General features: G+C 34.3%; 1 protein-coding gene across 1 annotated transcript; it reads right to left on the bottom strand.

Moving 5' to 3' along the window:
- Positions 1–8,135: 8,135 nt before the first annotated feature.
- LOC125650690 (cell division control protein 42 homolog) lies at positions 8,136–20,285 on the bottom strand. Its single transcript, XM_048879169.2, has 3 exons — positions 19,834–20,285; positions 17,410–17,468; positions 8,136–10,971 (listed from the first exon to the last, which is right to left on the bottom strand). The coding sequence occupies exons 1-3, from the start codon at positions 20,024–20,026 to the stop codon at positions 10,480–10,482; spliced, it is 744 nt and encodes a 247-aa protein (XP_048735126.1). The 5' UTR covers positions 20,027–20,285; the 3' UTR covers positions 8,136–10,479.
- Between the last annotated feature and the right edge of the window lie 1,185 nt (positions 20,286–21,470).

Here is a 21,470-nt window from a genome sequence, read left to right as displayed (position 1 = left end):
CTCTTTGAAGCGGAAGATTTCAGCAGTAGTAATAATAATAATAATAAATGCACATTGCATTCCTTGAATTTGAACAAATTCATGGCTTCTATTTGTTTAATGTAGGAAGAATTAGTACAATTCCTCTAGAGAAAACAATTGATTTTATAACTAAGTACAAGAAGAGCAATCGATACCACCACATCACGAGTGTAAACACAGCAGACCCGCAAACAAAAACCTTCGTGCAGTCCAAAACAAATAGATTACAATGTGAATAATCAATGTTCGTTTGATTTGAATTATAGATATATAAGCTGTGTCCTTTACAGTGGAATCGTTAGATATGAATTTTCAGAAACAACAAAGCGATCGTTACTATGACCGATGATAGGAGCGACGGTTAACCTGGAGTAGGATTTCAAAACCTGAATGTTGCAGAAAGGAAAACGGAACAGATCATAGAACGGAACGACAAGAAATCATAGATATGGGAAGCTAAGGCTGTATTATTTTTGAAAAAAAAGTGGTTAATGCTTTCGTTGCAAAGTTCAGAATTAATATTCAAAACAAGATATTCTGAATTCAATTCACAGATATGTATTTTTCTTATCACATGATGCACACCAGCGTGGCATGATCTACAAGTATGTACGTATTTTATCGATATCAATAAGATAGTATTTTATTGTATGTGGTTAGCTAGCCAAAGACATCGAAACTATATACATGTGTACATGTATATATACTGCGGAACACATATGCCTCCTTGGTGAAAAATTTGAATGAGTTTACACATGTATCATTTAATTGATAGTAGTGCCAAAACAATCCAAGATATGATGATATCTTCTTATGTCTACAGTGAATTGACTCTTGACTTTGACCATGTGATTTCAAAATCAAAAGGGGTCATCTACTTCTTATGATATACTAGTATACTAAGTTTGATGTCTGTCAAGCAAAAGGTTCGCAAGTTATTGAGCGGAAGTATCCTCCTAAGTCCAGTTTGACCCTTGATCTTTGAACATGTGACCTTTAATTCAATAGGGTTCATCTACTAGTTTCAATTTAGTATCAAGAGCATTAAAGAAGATGTTATTTATATGTTTTACACATAAACACTATATTAACCAAGTTTGGCCCCGCCCTGAGTCAGGACCTTTACCCCGGGGATCATGAAATTTACAATTTTGGTAGAGGCCTCCCTGTACTATGCATTAATTTTCTTACAGATGTGCTGTTATAAAGAAGACAATTTCTGAAATACAATGTATTGTAAATTTTTGGCAGGTTTTGCTGTGCCCTACTTCAGACCAAATTTGAAAAGAAATGAAAAGGAATTGAAATAGTTGTCATAAAAAAGAAGTTAAAAATCTGATTGACTCAGGTGACCTAGAAAGATCAATCTCATAAACCCCATACAAAATTAAAAGTAGAGCACACACGTAGCCTTGGACACATCAAAGGTGGGGTCAGGTGCTTAGGATTAGTAAGCAAACCCCTGTTGACCGGTCACACCCGCCTTAAGGACCGAGCTATCTTTTATCTATCTATCTATTGTGTGTGCAGCTGTAGCATATTCAAAACTTAAATAACCTTTTTTATCGATTTATTTAATCAACACCCAAAAATAATCATTACTATATATTACACACTTCCATTTCGAGGAGTACTTTTGACAAAAACGTCGTATAAAATCGTAGATTAAGAATTATATCTGATTGATAATGAATGAAAATGAAAAGTATTTTTTCTCTAGCAATTAAAAGACTTACATAAAAATAATTTTTGAAAATATTTTATTCAGAATTTTTATACAAATATCATGAATTTCCCCACACCCACTTCCTAGCACAATCATAAATAGACCGACCGCTGCTCCTTCAGTCGATAACAAGCTAATTATAACCCATCACCTATGGCCCCAACCTAACCTCAAACAGTCACGACATGACCATGATGCAATGTCACAATGTCAAAAATCATGGTATGAAATGTAAGGTCTATTTCTGCCGATTATAAAGTTTCCTAAACGAAGTAGTGACTTTTCAAAAGTGGGATTTTTCTGAGTACTACTGCTCCCTTTAATAACTCCCTTGCACAAAAGCCATTAAAATAAAGTGTGGACCATGCCTGCCAATCGTTTATCAACATCCTTTTATAGCATCTGAAAATTCCATGTTCTACAGTAATACGAGTTTTTATGATCAAGGTCAAAGTCACTGGAGATACTAGTTTATAGGTTATAACATCATTTTATCCTATCTGAAGATCCCATGTCTCTATCGGCCCCGATTCTAAAGTAATACGAGTTTTTATGATGAAGATCAAAGGAGTAATTTGACCTTGAACCTAATCTGTATCATCTTATCATATCTGAAGATCCCATGTTACTATCAGTCCCGTTTCTAAAGTTAAAGCAGTTTTTATGTTCAAGGTCAGAGATCAAGGTCACTGGAGTCACTTGACCTTGATACTAATTTGTAAGTCACACCATCCTTTCATAATTTCTGAAGATCCCATGTATCTATCTGACCTGGTTCTGAAGTAATACTCTTTCATTTTCAAGGTCAGAGGTCACGGTTACTAGAGTCACTTGACCTTCATACTTGTTTGTAGATCCTATCATCCTCTTATCATTTCTGAAGATCCATGTCGCTATGAGTTCCATTTTTAAAATCATACCAGTTTTTATGCAAAGGTCAGAGATCAAGGTAACTGGAGTCACTTGACTTTGATACTAATTTGTAGGTCTCATCATATTTTCATCATTTTTGAAGATCTCATGTCTCTATCAGACCTGGTTCTGAAGTAATGCCTGATTTTATGTTAAATGTGAAAGGTCAATTCACTGGATTCCTTGACCTTGATACTAATTTGTATAGGCCCTGTCATTCTCTTATCTTTTACGGAGACCTCAAGACTTGATGTATATCATATTTGTCAACTTCTCTTAAATTTTAGAGTTAATTTTCCCCCATAGAATTCTATGTTAGACATCCTCCCCATTTGATCCCCCAATATGTACCCTACCCCCTTCAATTTGAAAACAAAAGCATTTCTGCTCAACTAGATACATTGACCTATCATATCCTTGGGTATTTAATACTTCACCGATGCGTTAAGAGAACGGCTGTGGACATTTTTAGACGTGAGAAATAGTAAAGTGGAAGAAATAATCATAACAAGCTATAACTGTGTTGGGATGCCAACTCAAATGTCCCCGAACACCTCCCCAAGTCGGAAATGAATTTTGATGCCAGAAATGGAATGAGGATCCTCAATTCACTTTAGAAACTTTTGGTTGAAATTTGATAAAAATTCATTTTCATCCAAATTTATGTGCAAGGTTAAGGTCACAAGGTCAAATATTATGGCATCAAATGAATTTTTTTGCCATAAGGAATCTATATACAAAATATGAAAGCCCCACCGAAAATAGTTCTTGTCACATGGAATGCACATATGAAATATATATGAGAACCTTATCGCTCAACTCTTAAAAGTTATGAGCAAATTTAAAGTTTCAGACAGGCAGGGCAAAACAATACACCCCCTCAAACAAGAGGCCCATGGGCTACATCGCTCATCTGAGTCACCTTGGCTCATATTTAAAGATTGCCCCTATATATCCGCATGTAAAACTTCGATCCCCATTGTGGCCCAACCTACTCCCGGTGGCCATGATATATACAAACTTGAATCTGCACTATGTCAGGAAGCTTTCATGTAAATGTAAACTTTTTTGGCTCAGTGATTTTTCATCAGAAGATCTTTAATGATTTTCCATATATATTTGTATGTAAAACTTCGATCCCCCATTGTGACCCCATCTTATCCCCAGGGACCATGACTTTTACAAACTTGAATCTGCACTATATAAGGAAGCTTTCGTGCAAATGTAAACTTCTTTAATGGCCCAATGGTTCTTGAGAAGAATAATTTTAACGATTTTTATGTCAGGAAGCTTTCGTGTAAATTTTTACTTTCCTGGCCCTGTAGTTCTTGAGAAGAAAATCTTTAAAGATTCTCCCTATATATTTGAATGTAAAACTTGGATCACCTATTGTGGCCCCATCCTAATCCCAGGGGCTATCATTTTGACAAACTTGAATCTACACTATGTCAGGAAGCTTTTATGTAAATCTTAGCTTTTCTGGTTCAGTGGTTCTTGAGAAGATTTTTAAAGATTTTCCCTATATATTTGTTTGTAAAACTTTGATCCCTGTTGTGGCCCCATCCTACCCCCAGGGGCCAAGGTTTTAACAAACTTGAATCTGCACTATATCAGGAAGCTTTCATGTAAATGTCAGCTCTTTTGACCCAGTGGTTCTTGAGAAGAGTTTTGAATGAGCCCACCATATTTTTAAATTTTTGTGATTATCTCCCCTTTGAAGGGGACATGGCCCCTCATTTGAACAAACTTGAAAGCCCTTCACCCAAGGATGCTTTTGGCCAAGCCTGGTTATATTTGGCCCAGTGGTTCTGGAGAAGAAATCGAAAATGTTAAAAGTTTACAGACAGACGGACCGACGACGGACAACAGGCGATCAGAAAAGCTCATTTGAGCTTTCAGCTAGGTGAGTTAAAAAAAACTTTAGAAAGGGGTCTTAAAAAAAAAAACTTTAATCCTTTCAACTTCGGAACATTTGCATTTTTATAGGATTTAGTATGACCCTGCTAATTTTGAAAATAATTCATTTAACTTAATTTCCTATATATTTCCAAAGAAAATTTTGATCTACGATTGTGGACCCATCCTATCCGTACGGTTCCTGAATTGAACAAATTTGAATTTGCACTACCTGAACATCCTTGAAGATTAATATGACTAAGCATGGTCCAGCTGTTCTTGAGAAGATTTCAAAGGTGTTCCCTATATATTATATTATACATGTACTATATAAAACGTTTACCCCCTGTTTTGGTCTCACTCTACCCCCGAGGGTCATGGTCATGATTTGAACAAACTTCAATCTGCACTACCTGGGGATGATTGCATATCAATATGAGCAATCATGATCCTGTTGTTCTTGAGAAGCAGATTTTTCCTATATATACCCCTATGCAAAACTTTGATCCTCTATCGTGGCCCTATTTTACACCCGGGCGGCATGATCTGACCAAATTTTAATCTACACGATGTAAATTTCAACTTTTCTGGCTCAGTGATTCTTAAGAAGATTTTCAATTGACCCCACCTTATTTTTTTTTTACTTTTCTTGATTATCTCCCATTTGGAGGCAGCATGGCCCTTTATTTGAAGATATCAAATCTCCTTCACCCACAAATGATTTGCGCCAAGTTCTTGAAAAGATTTTAAAAAGATAACACGGAAGTTTTACTAATTCTTGATTATCTCCATTTCAAAAGGAGTGGCACTTCATTTGAACAGACTTTAATTCTCTTCACCCAAGCATGTTTTGGGGCAAGTTTGGCTGAAATAAGTCGAAAATGTTAAAAGTTTACGGACAGACGAACGGACCGACGCCGGACAAAAAGTGATCAGAATATATCACTTGAGCTTTAAGTGAACTAAAAACACATGAAATTATTGTGATTACGTTAGAATTCGATGCAACTATTTTTGTTAAATAAACATCATAATTCATTTCTGCATAAATCAATTCAATGCAGCCAGACCCATGCAAAGTTATCATAATAAAAAATAACTTTTGTTCTATTTACTAAGCAAACATCTCTTTTTCTTTCTGTTTTCCGTTCTGCGTTTTAGCAGGAGTTAGTAGCAATGGTTCCATAGATCCCGATGTACCAGTGCCTTGGTCAATGACAGGTTTATCTCACCGAACAGCAGTACCTTCGGATGCATTGCTTACTTTCCCTTCAAAGTATGACTGATTCGAAAACGATGCAAAGTGGTTTTATAGCCTTCATTTCGACACAGATTACTATCACAAAAGGCCCATAGATCTTAACGGTCGCCTGAACACCACAAAGAAGAAAAATCTAGAAGTGATGCCTGTTATCTAGAAAATACGAGAATCATTTACTTTCCTTGTAATCAAAAGGAGAAAATCGTTAAAGGGGCATTAGCTGTGACAATGATGGCAACCATTTTTCCCCCTCAAAATCTCTCAATGGCATAGGGATATATATCAATGACTTATAAAAACATTTATTTTGTACAAAAACAAGAGAAACCTAATAAAACAACGTTAGATAACCGCTTTTAGTGTAAAAAAAAATAAATATAAGGAAGAATTATTTTCTTGCAAGACAATAATTATTTAATCACCAAAATTACACATTCATGTGCCTGCTTTGAGGTTAAAAGGTGTTTGAAATAATTCAATACTGGTGTTGTTACTGAAATATATAATATAAAGCAGTTTCCATTTACCCGGTAATTCAATTTTGGTGACAAAATGACAGCTAATGCCACTTTAAATTATCGGTAGAGGTCACTTTATGCTCATCGTAACTATGCATTCAGTTTATAATCTAAGAGTTTAAAGACTTAAATAATACATTTTCATTGTACAAATAACTAATGCCTTGACACTGTGGCCGTGAATTCTATGACTATGTATTCTATTTATGTACAATGATCTGAAGTAAAGAAGATCTTTTAATAATGCATCACTTGACTAAATACATGCATAGCCAACCTTAGGTCCTGAATGCTTTACCTACGGACTATGAATTTCACAATTTTGCTAGAGACCCCATTGCTTATTATAACCATTTGCCCGGTACGTTTCTGAAAATTTCAACCGAAAAGATTTTTAAAGGTTTGATGCATTTCAATTTAGTCCTTTCTAGGCCCTAAAAGCCTGTATCGCGGGCAATAAAATTCATAAAAGGGCCCTTGTCCATTATCATTTTGCCCAAATTGTCTAGATGTTTTATCTCCTTTCCTAAGGAGGCGGAACCTTGGAATTCCAATACAAAATAGAGAGTTGGGCAAACACGGACCCCTGGACACACCAGAGATGGGATCAGGTACCTATGAGGAATAATCATCCCCTGTCGACCGGTCATACCCGCCGTGAGCCCTATACCTTGATCAGGTAAACGGAGTTATCCGTAGTCGATATCAAGTGTGGCACGAACGGTCTAACAATCGGCATGAAACATGTCAGACAGCATTTGACCCAATGATAGGTTGTATTGGCAAACTAGATCGTTATAACGACCATAAAAGCGAAATGCTGACTATAAACGAGATTGTTGAAACCCCTGTAACATCAACTTGTTTGTCAGTAGGCTGCTATATTATATATATATATATACACACACACACACACACATACATATATACACCAGGTACAACCAAACTAGTTAAGTGTTCAAAAGTTTAAAATTAAATACGACGGGTCACCTAATAGGCGATTCAGGCAACCTAAAATTTGGAAAATTTAACAAAATGCTAACTTGTAATAAATTAATTGTGGGTATCAGAGAAATAATTGTATAATGGACATACAGTAGAGGAAATACGAGCACAGGAGTTATTGCTCGTAATTTTTGAAAGAAAATTAACTATGTAGAACATACAAATTTTTTCACTCAGAATCAAATACCGGTAATTCACTAAAATCATTTATTGTACCCTGTAAATAAAATTTCTACAAAAGATATGTAATTTTTAAATCATGAACAAAACTTTGCAAATAAACCTATGACGTCACCTGAGGATCGAGCTACCTTAAGCTCCGTACGATGCAAATCACTGGACGTTCAACTCTTTACAGCAACTAGCACATGATGAACAGCGTTGTGGTTATGTAAACAGAATATAATAATTCTAGATACCGTGTGCTTTTTGAAGACTTACATGCATTATCTTATTCTCTGCCATATAAAAATAGACCTATCACTCAAGTGTGGCACCTTCGCAAAAGGGATAATAGTTATTGTCGAGACGCAGAAAGACGTGCCGATTATTGTATTATATAATCTTATACAAACAACAGAATGGGGCACTTTGATGCAAATAGAATAATGCCTTCTGCCAGAAACAGCATCTAGACCATCTCGTGTTTCGGTTTCTGCATTTTCCACCTCTTCTTGGCGAACATTTTGCCACATGACGTAAATCACGGAATTCTCATGTAAATGTCATCAGTAATTTGACAAACTTAAGTGCCTTGGAATCTAGCTAGCGAGACAAAAAGAACATAAGATAATAATGCAAGAATAATTACATGTATTTTATTAAAACATTCAACAGTTTGTACAGTTTCTCTGCATTTCTTCTATTGCTAAACAGTGTTAAGTTTGAAAGATACAATGTCCAGTTTGCACAATGTTTCTGTCATAAAATGTTTTATGAACACTGAAACACAAGAGACTATGCTCTAGTATTAATGAGTAGTGCAAATATTTGAACAAAAACGGAGAATGAAAGACAGTTGACGATTATATAACAACGTTAACAGGGCCATAAGGCACTTAACAAAAATATAACAAAAACGTGCAAAGTTCTTTTGCTTTTTTCCATTCTACTTCTGCAATTTTTACACACAACATTGAAGACAAATTTCACAGCAGAAATGACGTTTACAATGAGAACTCGTGTCCCTGTCACCCTACAAGGCCACATTTCATATGATAATTATTGATTTCTTGTTAAACACCCCCGAAATAATGATATCAAAACCTGATGAAATACGGAGGAACAACGAAGGTACTGAAAATTAATGATGCTTTGGTCTAGTGAATATGTTTAACATGAGTATCAACGTGCCATTTCTCGGGGAATTCTCATCATTACAGATGGTTTATTATCATACAAACAGAACTATAGTGTACAAAATGGTATCAAAAATCCTACCGTGGGTTAGGCTCACGTTGTCAGAGCACCAATTTATCATTATGATCAAGCGACCTGAAAGCACTGACATCAGTGCCGAGTGGCCACGCAAATTAATAAGAGAACCTGTACAGAGTGCAATAAATCTGTTTGTGTATCTTGACGCAACATAAACACGGATTGGAATTCTCACTATCTGACAAACAAAAAGAGAAGTTTATTTCTTTTCACACAAAGTTGTCATGGTAATTTCCAGTTGTCATAAGTACAAATTAGACATAAAGTTCAGCACCTTCACCAATCAAAAAATATTCGCCTCCGTTATGTCAGATATCTGACAACGTCCAGAACGTTACATAAAGATATTTATATCCATGGCAGTAAATGAATACCATTAGTACTGACTAGTAAAAAATCAGATAAAATTTATTTGAAAAGTACATCTTATCATAAGAACTACAGTCTCGAACACACTGAAATCGATCAAGTTAGACCAAGGAATTTCATATTGGTCAACATTTTTATCTAAAGAGATGTCTGTACTGATTATCCTATATCATATTTACTATTCTCCATAAGGGTGCAAACCATCTTGTTCAACTGTCATCACTATGCAAGTGTTCTAAAGTTCTGCATATTGCACACAATTTTGATGAGAATCTTGTCAGTTTAAAAATTGGTAATTATCTCAAATCATAGGAGTGGGAAGTTTTCACAATCCTATCTCAAATCCAGCAATTTACACTTCTGGGTAAAAAAAAGCCCTAGATTTGAAATGATATACACTCTAATCTGATCTGATTGTCTACTCAACCGTGACCAAACAATGTATCCCATTCAAGTGTCGTCTGTTTGTGTTGTGTGATAAATCTTCTTTGCAATGAAAAAAAATATATTAAAATACCAAAACAAAACATACAGGAAAAAGCACCAAAAGCAGAAAACCCTTTCCCACGATTTTTCCTAAGTCCTCCCAAACAAAATACTAAAGCGTGTCATAGGGATATAGTTTATCATGATTATCACATCCAGTATGGAGGTTTGAAGTCCTGTACAAAGCAACAGAAGTTATTGTTTTGAATAATCACTTCTATGTGACCTAGATTTTCTCTCTGTACAAGGTTACTGTACAAAAAGCAGTGAAAAATAGAAAGCAAACAAACTATTCCCATGAGAAGCTCTTTGGGACAAGTGTTCACCTTAAATTGCACATTGAAATCTATGCATGAATACACAATAATCTCTAATTCTTTCATCACAGACACTTTTCCTCAACTCGGGCATAAAAATCGTCTTCACAAAATAAATTAAATGAATATATGATTGACATATCTATCATTCATAAATATTGATATGTATAAAAGCATAATGTGTCTTTGATTTCCTATGATAAAACCATTCCTTTCACATTGTAAAATAGGCTATCTAAAGCATCAGTTGAAATACCAGTTCTGTTTATCAGAATTTACAATCTTTCAAACTTCTAGCAATTTAATTATTTTCATTATAGAATGATCAGTAGATCAAGGAGTTCAATTTTTTTCACTGTTACTGAGCTTCTTACTCAGTGTGAATTAAAATGTTAGAACTTGGATGATTCCATGCAGAATATGAATACAAAGCAAAGGTCTGTGATAGGATGAAATCATTTGTGATCTGAGCTATGACTGAATTAAATTTTAGAGATATGATTGGATGTTTCGTGATGGAGATAACCTGGGTCATAAAAAACAGCAGAATTTTTTCCACCCCCCTTTCTTGTGTTGTGGGCCATCATCTGTACTTTTTGGTGTAATAGTTTCTGTTTTCTTGGAAGTTTTCTTGGATTGGCAAGTTGATTTGTTTCGTTTTAATGGGTCAGCTAATTTAAGAGCACAGAGAAGGGCAGTGTCAAACACTTCTTTCAAGTTTTTCTGGGTAAGAGCTGAGCATTCTACATATGTAGCCCCCACGTCTTCTGCCATTCTCTGAGCTTCTGAAACAGGCACAGGCTCCTCTTTGTAGTGAGCAAGTTCTATCAACACTTTCACATCATTCCGCAGATCACATTGTGTACCGACCAAAACAATAGGAGCTTTGGGACAGTGTTTTCGAATTTCTGGCACCCATTTTTCTGCCACATTGTGAAAAGATGTGGGAGTCACAACACTGAAACACAGCAGAAACACATCTGTCCCTGGATAACACAGTGGCCGCAGCGAATCAAAATCATCCTGTAGTAATGAGAAAAAAACACCATATTTAAAGGCATATTTCAATCCTTATCATACGAGGAAATGTGTTATTCTGACCGATTTATCTCTCAAAATTTTCTTGTGTAAATAAAGCCTACTTCAGTCAAAGGTGTAGAAGAAGGAAAACACTTTTCCATTGAAATATGAGGCTCAAAGCACAGTGTGAATATTTAAATAAGACATTTAATCTAAACCTTGAATAATAATGCTGAAATAAAGATGAATGAAGTTTTCCCTGACGGATCACAGAGAGATATCTTTTAAGGCTGTTATCACAGTCAGACAGGCGATTACCTCAAAACAAATCATCACACCCAAATATAGTACCCTTAAACTAATTTTGAAGATAGGGATCATCTAGAGGCATTACAAATGCATATGAAAATGGCCATTTTATTATTATTTTTTTCCAGATCATCTGTGTATATTGTAGAAGTTTTCTCAAGATATAATTGGCACATCAGAATAAGTACATACAGACATCAATCTTGGCTTTGTACAGGGTGAGTCATAGTCACAACACCAGTCTACCTTAAACCTGAAGTGATTATTCACCTTAAACCAGGTGATTATCTAGGGTGAAAAAGTTCTAACAAATTGTTTGTGAAAATGTTAAAATACTATTCTTCATCAACATTGAACTGTTACTAAGACTGATCTTTACATTTTAGGGTCTGTTTAAGAGAAAAAAATGTATATAAATTCCCCCAAGTCATGAATTGCAGAATCTAAAAGAATCAATTTTGTAAACACATTTCTGGTTTTGACTAAATAAAACTATAACTTTGAAATTGGTTTGATTCTGAGCAACCTTAATGATATATCCCCCCCCCAAAAAAAAAAAAACAATTGGAAATTAAAAATATTCTAAATAATGGTAAAACTGAATTTAGCATCATAGCTGTTCATATTCCTAGATGTAGCAACCCATGTTATTTCTTTTCCCCATGTTTACACAATAGAAAATCTCCACAACCCTAATAAATGACAACTGAAAATATCTCTTTTATGTTTAGCAAGCCTCATAAAAATGGGACAAAGCTATCAATAAATTTGTCTCCATATTATGATTTGATAGCTTGTAGATACATTTATCATAAACGCTTTGATTGCAAACACAAACAGAGGTGAATCATGTGGTCAGATAGGTAAAACAAAACCACATGCACAAGTACAACTGCTTACGTAGGCTAAAAAAAGCCAGTGCTGCATTATGCAATGATTGTTGATAGTGGGGAAATTACTGCTCTGAACTTTCTATATATGGATCACACTGTCACAAAATGAATAATAGCTGTGTCTGTCAAATGTTTTTGCTACTTCCTAATGCAGTACAGCTTTAAAATTGTCTCTGGACATCAGAATTGATGACAGAGTGTTTCACTAAAACAAAGGAACACTGTAAATATATTACAAATAATCATTTCATAAAGACACACCATTCGGAATTATGAAATTTCCTCTATTATCACCTTTGATTTTGAAGTGCAAATGAATTAAACCTATTTTTCTATCACCTACATTGTAAACCATCTTGAAAAGTCACATATTACCAAATAAGCACACCAATTATTCTGCCAATTTCACAAAGACAGGCCTTCTTTTTGTGTGGTTTGCATATATATATATATTCTTCTCATAAATACCAATTACTATGTATTTACTAATATTAAAGGTTAATTAATTAAGGTACACAGAAGAATGTATAGTTATTAAGGGATTAAAGAATGCAATGCATTTATGACATATTTAGGTGAACATTTTGGATGGGAAAAGTCTTAATGTTGCACAACTACTACATACAAAATAATGGCCAGCTACAAATTACTTAGAAATAGAGCTAAGTTACAGAAAAAGATCAAAAGAGTTGGGTAACATCCACTGCACTTCATGGCAGGCATCCACCTAATGACCCCAAATTATCCTCCCAGTCTAGTATGAACCATCCAACTGTTCTTATTTGCATGTCAACAGGCTGTTAAAATTCATGTTAGTCCCCTCTCAACTTAAAAACTCTTTATATATGATTAGAAATAATTCTTGCACTAAAATTAGAGTAAAAATTGAGAATAATCACAGAATGACGAGGAACTAGTACAGAGCCTGCATTGTACATTTTACCTATGTTCGCACCTATTTGAGTTTATTCTTTCACCCTAGCACAGGTGTGCAGACTTTGTAGATAGTGATCATGTATCCCTCTCAGGTCTGAAATATTATGTAGATGTGTTCCATTTGTCACTTTACATACATCTGTCTGTATACACAGAGTACACCATGATAAGTGCTGTATTAGGCTGTTTGCTCTTCACTGTGCCCTGGCAAAAGACAATCAGCACAAATATTGACTGACCTAAAGTGACCCTTAAACCCCCTAAAAGTGTCATGTCTGTGTCAGTCTTATTTCTAGAATCCTAAAGAACCCAAGGTACAGAAGTTCTTTAAACTGAAAAACAGCTAACTGTGATTCATTTTCTATTGATAACCTTAACCTAATGCCTAAAATCTGATTATAAATTGTTTGTTCTCTCTCTCTCTCTCTCTCTCTCTCTCTCTCTCTCTTACACACACACACCATGTACATTCAGATTCATTTTGTAAAATTTCATTGTTGAAACCAGCCAAATTAAAAAGTTTTTTTTTTTTTAAAATAGACAGATTGGGAATTCAGAATGTGGAATAAAGCATTAAAATTCTAAACAGGTGTAACACATTGCTTGCATATAAACTGGGAGCATTAATTACTGACATTATTAGCATAACACACAGTCGCATGTGTCTCTTAAGGAGGTACACTACATCGTCATAATGACTGACTTCCTTTTAAAACATGAATGGAAATATAAATATCAGCAAATTTTGTCTATTGCATTTAGATTTAATTAACTAGTTGAGTAGCTCTGAAGGTTAGAGTGTTGACTGCTGAACTGTAGATCCTGGGTTCAAATCTACCAGATCCCCCCCCCCCCCCCCCCCCCCAGATCAACTGCATTTTTAAAAATTAATTTTAAAATGATTTCTATCTCAAAATATTGTACAGAAGCCTCCACTTTTCATCCATATCGAATTTCTGTGGTATCAACTGATTTTCCTCCTTAAACAAGGAAACAAATCAACACATTTCTGTTTTATCTATTAAAGAATACTATAAATTAGTTCCCGTTTCTGTAATTTTCCTGAAAAAAGTTTTTCCTTTTATTATTTTAAGAAGATTCTTGCACAATTAACCTAGACTATTCTAATTTTCTTGACCTTTAGAAAAAAATCCTAAACAAGGGAGGCAACTAAGGGACATCGAGGAACAATTATTGATATGTCAGTGTTTGTAGCAATAAAGTTGGCGCAAATTGTTAGATACAAGATAAAATTATGTGTAGGTCTATGTTTTTATTCCATGTAATTGCGGGGTATGCTGGTAAATAAACACTTTATTGCTGAGTTGTAGCCAGAGGCATCCATAGCACTGTCGGTAAGGTCACAGAAAAGAAGGAGACCCCTCATTATGAAAATCCGAACCCTGTACGGCCCATCACTATCGACAAAGACCAGCTAAATGAATACGAAAAGATGTAAAGAAGTCTCCTATCTAGATGGTGATGAAAAAGATTTAGAAAAGATTGAAAGAATTAACACGCCCAGATGTTTACACTTGTTGGAGTGACTCACTGCTATTCAAAACACCAATTTAACTGACCATAAACAAGAATTTTATAAGAAGGATTTACAACCCTGGTACTACCTGTCCACAACAATTGCATATTAGCCACAAACCATGGTCCATTATCATCTTATTCTTAATGTATTTTAAGTTGGTCGCACTAGTGCAAATTTCAAATAGGTTAAATACCGGTACCTGTACTTTTAGATTTTCAAACTGGGTTGGTTTAGTGGCATAGATCAAGTCTCAATGGCATTCAAAATAAAAACCTGAAAACCTGCGAGTCCAGCTGTAGCAGTTCAATTTAATCTTTACACAATGGCATAAAAAAGTTCTAAATTTCATGTGGGGTCTAAAGCATGCATCTATAATCAAACAGAAAATAACATAGCATATATATATATATATGCATTTTCTGCAGTGAAAACATGACATATGTTTGACACTGAATAAACACCACTGGCTGTTTGTTGATTTACATACTTTTACAACAATATAGATTACACCCTATAGTTTATTCTTTGATAGCAATCTCTACCACTGCTGGACATTTTCCCTTCAGAGGTGACAAAAGTCATCAGCATATCTAAACCAGTGTCTGCAAAAAGCTGTTCCATTGGGTTGTATACATGGCATATGACCTAATCTGACAAATATGGCAGCTCCATGCAAGCATACAAATGACCACATGTGACCAAATTTCACATGTACAGAAATTAATGCATTTTGTGACCTAAAAATCTTGAAAAGTTGATACAAATGCTTAAAGGGGTTTATAGTAAGTTTAATCAGACTTAATGAAGCCCTTCAGAAGTGTATTTAATCTGGTTGTACACTGGCCCAGTGCTTTATACTGGCACAATACCAGATCACACCACCTAGCAAGACCTGCATGTCTGTCTGCAATTACTTCATGTAGTTCATTACTCAGTCACAAAGGTCATCATCAAATTCCTACAGATCAACAGTGCATTTATCATATTTAAAGAATTCTGCATCAAATGGTGTCACTATATACTTGCTAGGTCTATTCAGCATGAATTCAGAAAACCTTGGAAATCATTTTTCTTCTTCTCTGGTTTAATGAAATCATTGAGCCAGGGATTTTGATAATCCTGCAGTTGGGGTGATAGCATAAGTTTTGATGTTTTCAAGAAGGGCTTTTCTAATCTCAGACACCTGCTTGTTTTCCTTCCTGTACGGTAGTATCTCTCTCCATCATGTTTTCCACAAATGAATCATAAACTCCGAGTTCTATCATTTGATATATTTTTAGTTAGATTTCCCTGGTATTTATGGGATATAATTGACCTATTTTGCAACAAGGATTTTATTATGAAGAATCTTGAAATCCACTTCTTTCTCAAGTACTGATAATCAAAAGATATATAGTACACATTTATGAGTTTTGAATATTTAAAAATTGTATGCCAGACCAAAATGACAAATCTATTTTTAAAAAAATACTTGCAAGGATGAAAGATCCCAAAATTAACAAGAAAATATTACATAAATTTGCAAGGCTTGCAATTTGAGCTAATAATTTTTACAGCTAAATAATGCATAATCAAACCTGGAGTATATTTTTTCAAATCTATAGGTAATTAAAAAATATTTGAAGTTGTGTAAATTGAAATGTCTAGACCATTGACAAATTGTAAAGAAATACAGGAAATTTTGGGTCATGCACTTGTCATGAGTCACAGGTTTAACCAATCACTTGTCCTGTACAGAAGAAATTCCTTGCAGGTTATAAGCTTGTAACTCATTATTGTCCATGTGATCGATTCAAATTTAACTTGGCCTAATACAAACCAAGTTTTTCAATTGTGCAGAAGGATAGAAATTTTGTGGAATTCAAAGCTTCAATTTTCTTTTTAAATTGGGAAATTCCTGTAATTTACTAAGGTAGAATATTTTTAAGTCTTACAGCAATGAAAAACACTATGGGCCAACAAAAGACCAAATGAATTCAAAGCCTTGTGTGGAATAAGAATTGATAATTATATTTTCAAAATTCATTCTCACAAGACCTGTCCTTCATTATTTTCTACACTATGTAAAATATGTCCAATTAAATATTTACATTGTACCAGTGCTTTCCCAGCTCTATAAGTGCAGTCTAGCTTTGGTCCCAGCACCACTGGTGTATTAATGTTAAAATTCCTGCATAAAATATACCAGATCTGGACATATTCATTGGTCTGGTATTATTGTATACCTTGGGGCTTCTTAATCTTATCTTGAAAAGGAGTTGCCTGAATTGTATTTTATCAAGTCAATGAATTTTCTTCTTTTTCCCTCCACCCTATGTCCTATTAACGGTTTCCTATTTCACAAGATGTACCATTAGCACAATGGTGCTAAAACAGACCTGTCCACTGTACAGATTAGTACAACTTAAAATGGGCAAATAAAGATGTGTGACTATTTGTGTGGAAGTGGCTTTCTTATTAGATTTATCTGTAAACAAGACTTGTCAATTGTTTCTGTCTCGTTTAAAGCAAACATTCGACAATAACAAATTTCTAGCACAACTTTGATAATCAACAACACATCTTTAATTTTCTTATTTGAAAATATCAAAAGGTCACAGTTTGAACTTCAAACCTTTTAAAAAATTTGTTATCTCTGGACTGTGACATGAACAGGAAGAAAAATGGTTGATAATGTACTGTAACATGAAAATATGGAAGATAAATAGAAATAAGGGGAGATAACTCCTGACTGACTCTATTGAAATTGGAGATAATTCCTACCTGTCCTGCAGTATCACAAAGTTGTAAATGTACTGGTGTCTGATCAACCTTTACCTCAACTGAAAACAGATGAAAAATGCTTAAATCAAATATAGTCAGTTATATATATCTCTTATAAATATCATAATGAATAATCTCTTTTTAAAATTATTTTTTTGTGGATTGACGTTCTTTTTAGTATATCACAGGATATTCATGATTCATTCATCAGATATGCATGTGAGGGACTGGATATTTCTATACATTGGTCAGAGGTAAGTTCTAATGTTACACTGTGGTCTGTTGTTTTCCTTCTCCCCAAATGAATCATGCCCTCGAGATTAACTTTGCGTAAGGTCTAACAGGTAGGCTCCTTTAATCAGAGCTACTTAATACAACCACTAATATACCACTTACAGTGAAAGTGTGAGCCCTCTTACATCACTCAAGCACTTAGTTTTTTTTTTTGTGGCTGGTTCTTATACCTACCAGGTATTTGCCACCACGTAACTTGTTTTAAGAAATGCCAAAAGGTCATGTGCTGGTCACTTATGCAATAAAAAGCAATACAATGATCATGCTGTAGGAATGTATTTCATTTCCCCTCTGTCATAATGATTTGCAGCACCAGATCCATCATTAGAGTCATAGTTTTATTGACAAAACAATTGCACTTATTCTCGTGATTGTATCTCATCACTGATAACAAAATAATGAGGTCTAGGTTTACCCATAGTAATGGCAAAGTAAACTTTAAAAAAAAGTTGTGTAATTCAATTTGTCAACATCACAAGTATAATATCTTGATAGGAGATGATTAATTGTAAGGGATTTTTTGTTCAGAGATTTAGGGATGGATTTTCAAGGTTCATTGTTTGGCTCATTCATACACTAATGTGTGAATTTTGACTACTTTCACTACATTTCTGGTTCTTTGAAATCTAAACCCCTTCATACAAGTATAAGTATTCATCAAATCTCCCATTCACATAACAGGTTTTAATATTCAAATGTGTTGAAATCCCTTTCTGATTCATACTAAAACTGTCAACTCAGAATGAGAAATTAAGTTCAGGATATATTATTTTTATTGTCCAAAAAAGTTTCATTTTTCAAAATCTCTGCAACGAAAACTCAAATAAAATATTCTTTATTTCCAACATCAAAAATAGGTCATCCTGCACACTCAATTATTTTCTCTTTTTTCTTTCTTAAAAAGCGTGGCCAATATTTACCCATTGCTAAATCTACTCTCATTGGTGAGTGGGTGAGCTGACTGTCATACAAAATATTTTTGAAATTTGTTGTCATCTTTACATTAAATGATCGACAATACACAATTTATTTGTGTGTGACTTATTTAATCTCTGGAATCTTCTCACACATTTGCATGTTAACATATTTCACCAAGTCAACCTTTAGCAATAATGTGTGTGCGAGTGTGAATGTGTGCCAAATTTTGTAAATTTACACAATTTCCCTGTGTATGGGTGTGTCTTTAATAGCATTAAATAATTCAATGCACAATAAAAATTCAAGCTTCAACCTTTTAAATGTACTATTTCTTCTTTTTAGATAAATTTGATGCTCAGGGCACTGTTTTAAGTTTTTGGCTAATTAAATCCGTTAACAGCCCTCTCCTGGTTTATGCATGAAAGGGTCATTGATATTCAATGTAAATCAGCACAATGATCGACACAAACTACTCAATACTTCATAATCACAGTGATTAATTAAAAATTATTGTTTTTGACATCTGAGTGAATTATTTGACACAAGTTGCATTTTTTTTTTTTTAGTTCCTTTTGAATTTCAATTCATGACTAAAGAATTTTTAAATGTGTCTGCAAAACTGGCTATTTTCACACAAGAAGTTAAACAATGAAGCCCCAACAATATATAGATTATTATCTTTTGAAAATTTAAATACATTTCACTTCACTCGTCAATCATACAAATATATGTCAAAATGTTTTAGTACATTGGGTTCTGTTAATTGACCTAATTATAGACAAGAATGTGAGCTTATAAGCTCATGACACAGAAAAATGAGGACCAGGTTTTGCATACCTTGTCAAAAATGATAAATGGCATTTTTATGTATGGTCCCTATCATCATAAATAACAAAATTACAACAGTATTAGTGATATCATATCACTTTACATGACTTAAGTATCACCCTATATGTCAAATATGAACCACATGTGTGCATTGTGTATCCAATTCCAAGTGATATGAGAAACCAAAGAATTTGGCAAATGTCATTAATTCGATACCAACCCCAAATAGTTGAGTGGGTTTTTTTTTTTTTTTTAAATTTTAATAAAAGAACCTGTGATAACTTAGACTGTACTTAATTACTTCAGATAACCCTACCCATATATTATTATACAACATATTCCAGCATTTGGGAAAAAAAATTCTTTCTCCATCTCTGGTCTTACCTGAGAAATTGTCGAAAGCGGTAGGGGTGTACTCCGTGGGGTATCCGTTTGTGGTATAGCTGACCACGAGGCTGGTTTTCCCCACAGCTCCGTCCCCAAGTAAAACACATTTCACACGTGCAGCCTGTGAGTCTTCAGTACATGGCGTAGGTAGTAGATTAGTATTATGGTCCATCATTGACTGAGGAGGCATGGTCACCAATGAACACTAACTACTAACTAATCACTACTGCCTATAGGCACTGTCATTCCACTACAAGTTTGAATATATTATATAATTAATTTCTTCTCGTCACTTTTGTTGATACATATTCCAACCAATGTAGAAAAAAAAAATCACAATTAAACGTGCTGACTGAATGCGGTCAATACACAACCTTTCCGATGTCCTTACAATATCTGTCTGTCGAGTCTGTGGATATCACGTTATGAATCACCCTACAAATTCGCTGCGATTGGTTGATCCCGCGTGACGTCTGACGTTCTGACTAATATTCTCATTCACATTTTCACCTGCGATAGCGGTACACGCTTTGATATTAGATTTACCTTTAATGATATATTCAAAAACTTGGTTTATTAAATAGAAAAAGAAAGGGGCATCGATTGATGAACTGTCGTAAATCGGTTTCCAGTTGTAGGTAATTCATATGTACATGTATATTTGATGCTAATATATGTCGAGCCATATTTAACATGTATATATATAGCTGTCAAGCCATTTTCCTTATTAGAAGTACGTGCTGTATGTAGTAAGAGTTGTCCACCCACAAAAAAAGATGAAAATTAAAACTGATATTTTAATATGTAGGCCTACGTATTTCACCACCTTCAAGTTGCGTAAGTTTAAGTTTAAGTTGGACAGCAGATAATGCGACATGTGACTGATTTCAGCACAAGTCACCAAACTAACTGAACGCAAGTGATTTTTCTTTTATTGTGGTTTTCAATACGGAGTACTACTACAGTTATGGATATAACAGGATGTAAAAACATTATATTCACGAATTTGTCAAAAAGTGAATAAAATAGTGTTTCTAAATTCTGATGCAGACGGTAGCTAGGTACATCGCTATTTAATTTAAACAGTATTTTATTATGAATAACATAATAAGGATTAGGCAGCAGGCAATGCCTAATTTAATTAAGGGACAGTGCTATGTAGGACATTTAATTCATGTAAAATATCCGCTTCTACCCAAAGCAGCATTATATACATACCCAAATTAACAAAACGATATACATACTTGTACAAAGCTTATATCATTTATAAGAACTGTAAACATGGAATACGTCTCGGTGTAGCATAGACACACTCTTTGCACGATAAACACACCTCATATACATGTATAATACACATGAATAGGTTCTGTGAAAGTGATTATATTATAGTAAAATGAATGGCACAAAGAGACGATGCTACATGACTATGAATCATCCACTTCTATATTTCCATGCAAGGCATACAATATTATATACACAGTTATAATACAACAGTACTCATTTCCAGAAGTCTGTCAATGTGTAATTTTTATATTGATATGCACTGTACTTATCCAGCGACATCGAGCAATTCTTATCCATGTATAAATTTTGATAAAGCTGCATAACATATCCACATCTCAACAGTTCATCAA

The sequence above is a fragment of the Ostrea edulis genome, chromosome 5 (genome assembly GCF_947568905.1).
Source record: "Ostrea edulis chromosome 5, xbOstEdul1.1, whole genome shotgun sequence".
Lineage (NCBI taxonomy): Eukaryota > Metazoa > Mollusca > Bivalvia > Ostreida > Ostreidae > Ostrea > Ostrea edulis.
Note: the sequence above shows the minus strand (reverse complement) of the source record. Positions and strands in the feature narration are given on the sequence as shown.

Coding starts and splice junctions, on each gene's coding strand:
- LOC125650690 (XM_048879169.2), bottom strand. CDS start 20,026: ATGCCTCCTCAGTCAATGATGGACCATAATACTAATCTACTACCTACG. Junction 17,469..19,833: donor CGCTTTCGACAATTTCTCAG/GTAAGACCAGAG, acceptor ATCTGTTTTCAG/TTGAGGTAAAGGTTGATCAG. Junction 10,972..17,409: donor TTTGTGATACTGCAGGACAG/GTAGGAATTATC, acceptor TCATTACTACAG/GATGATTTTGATTCGCTGCG.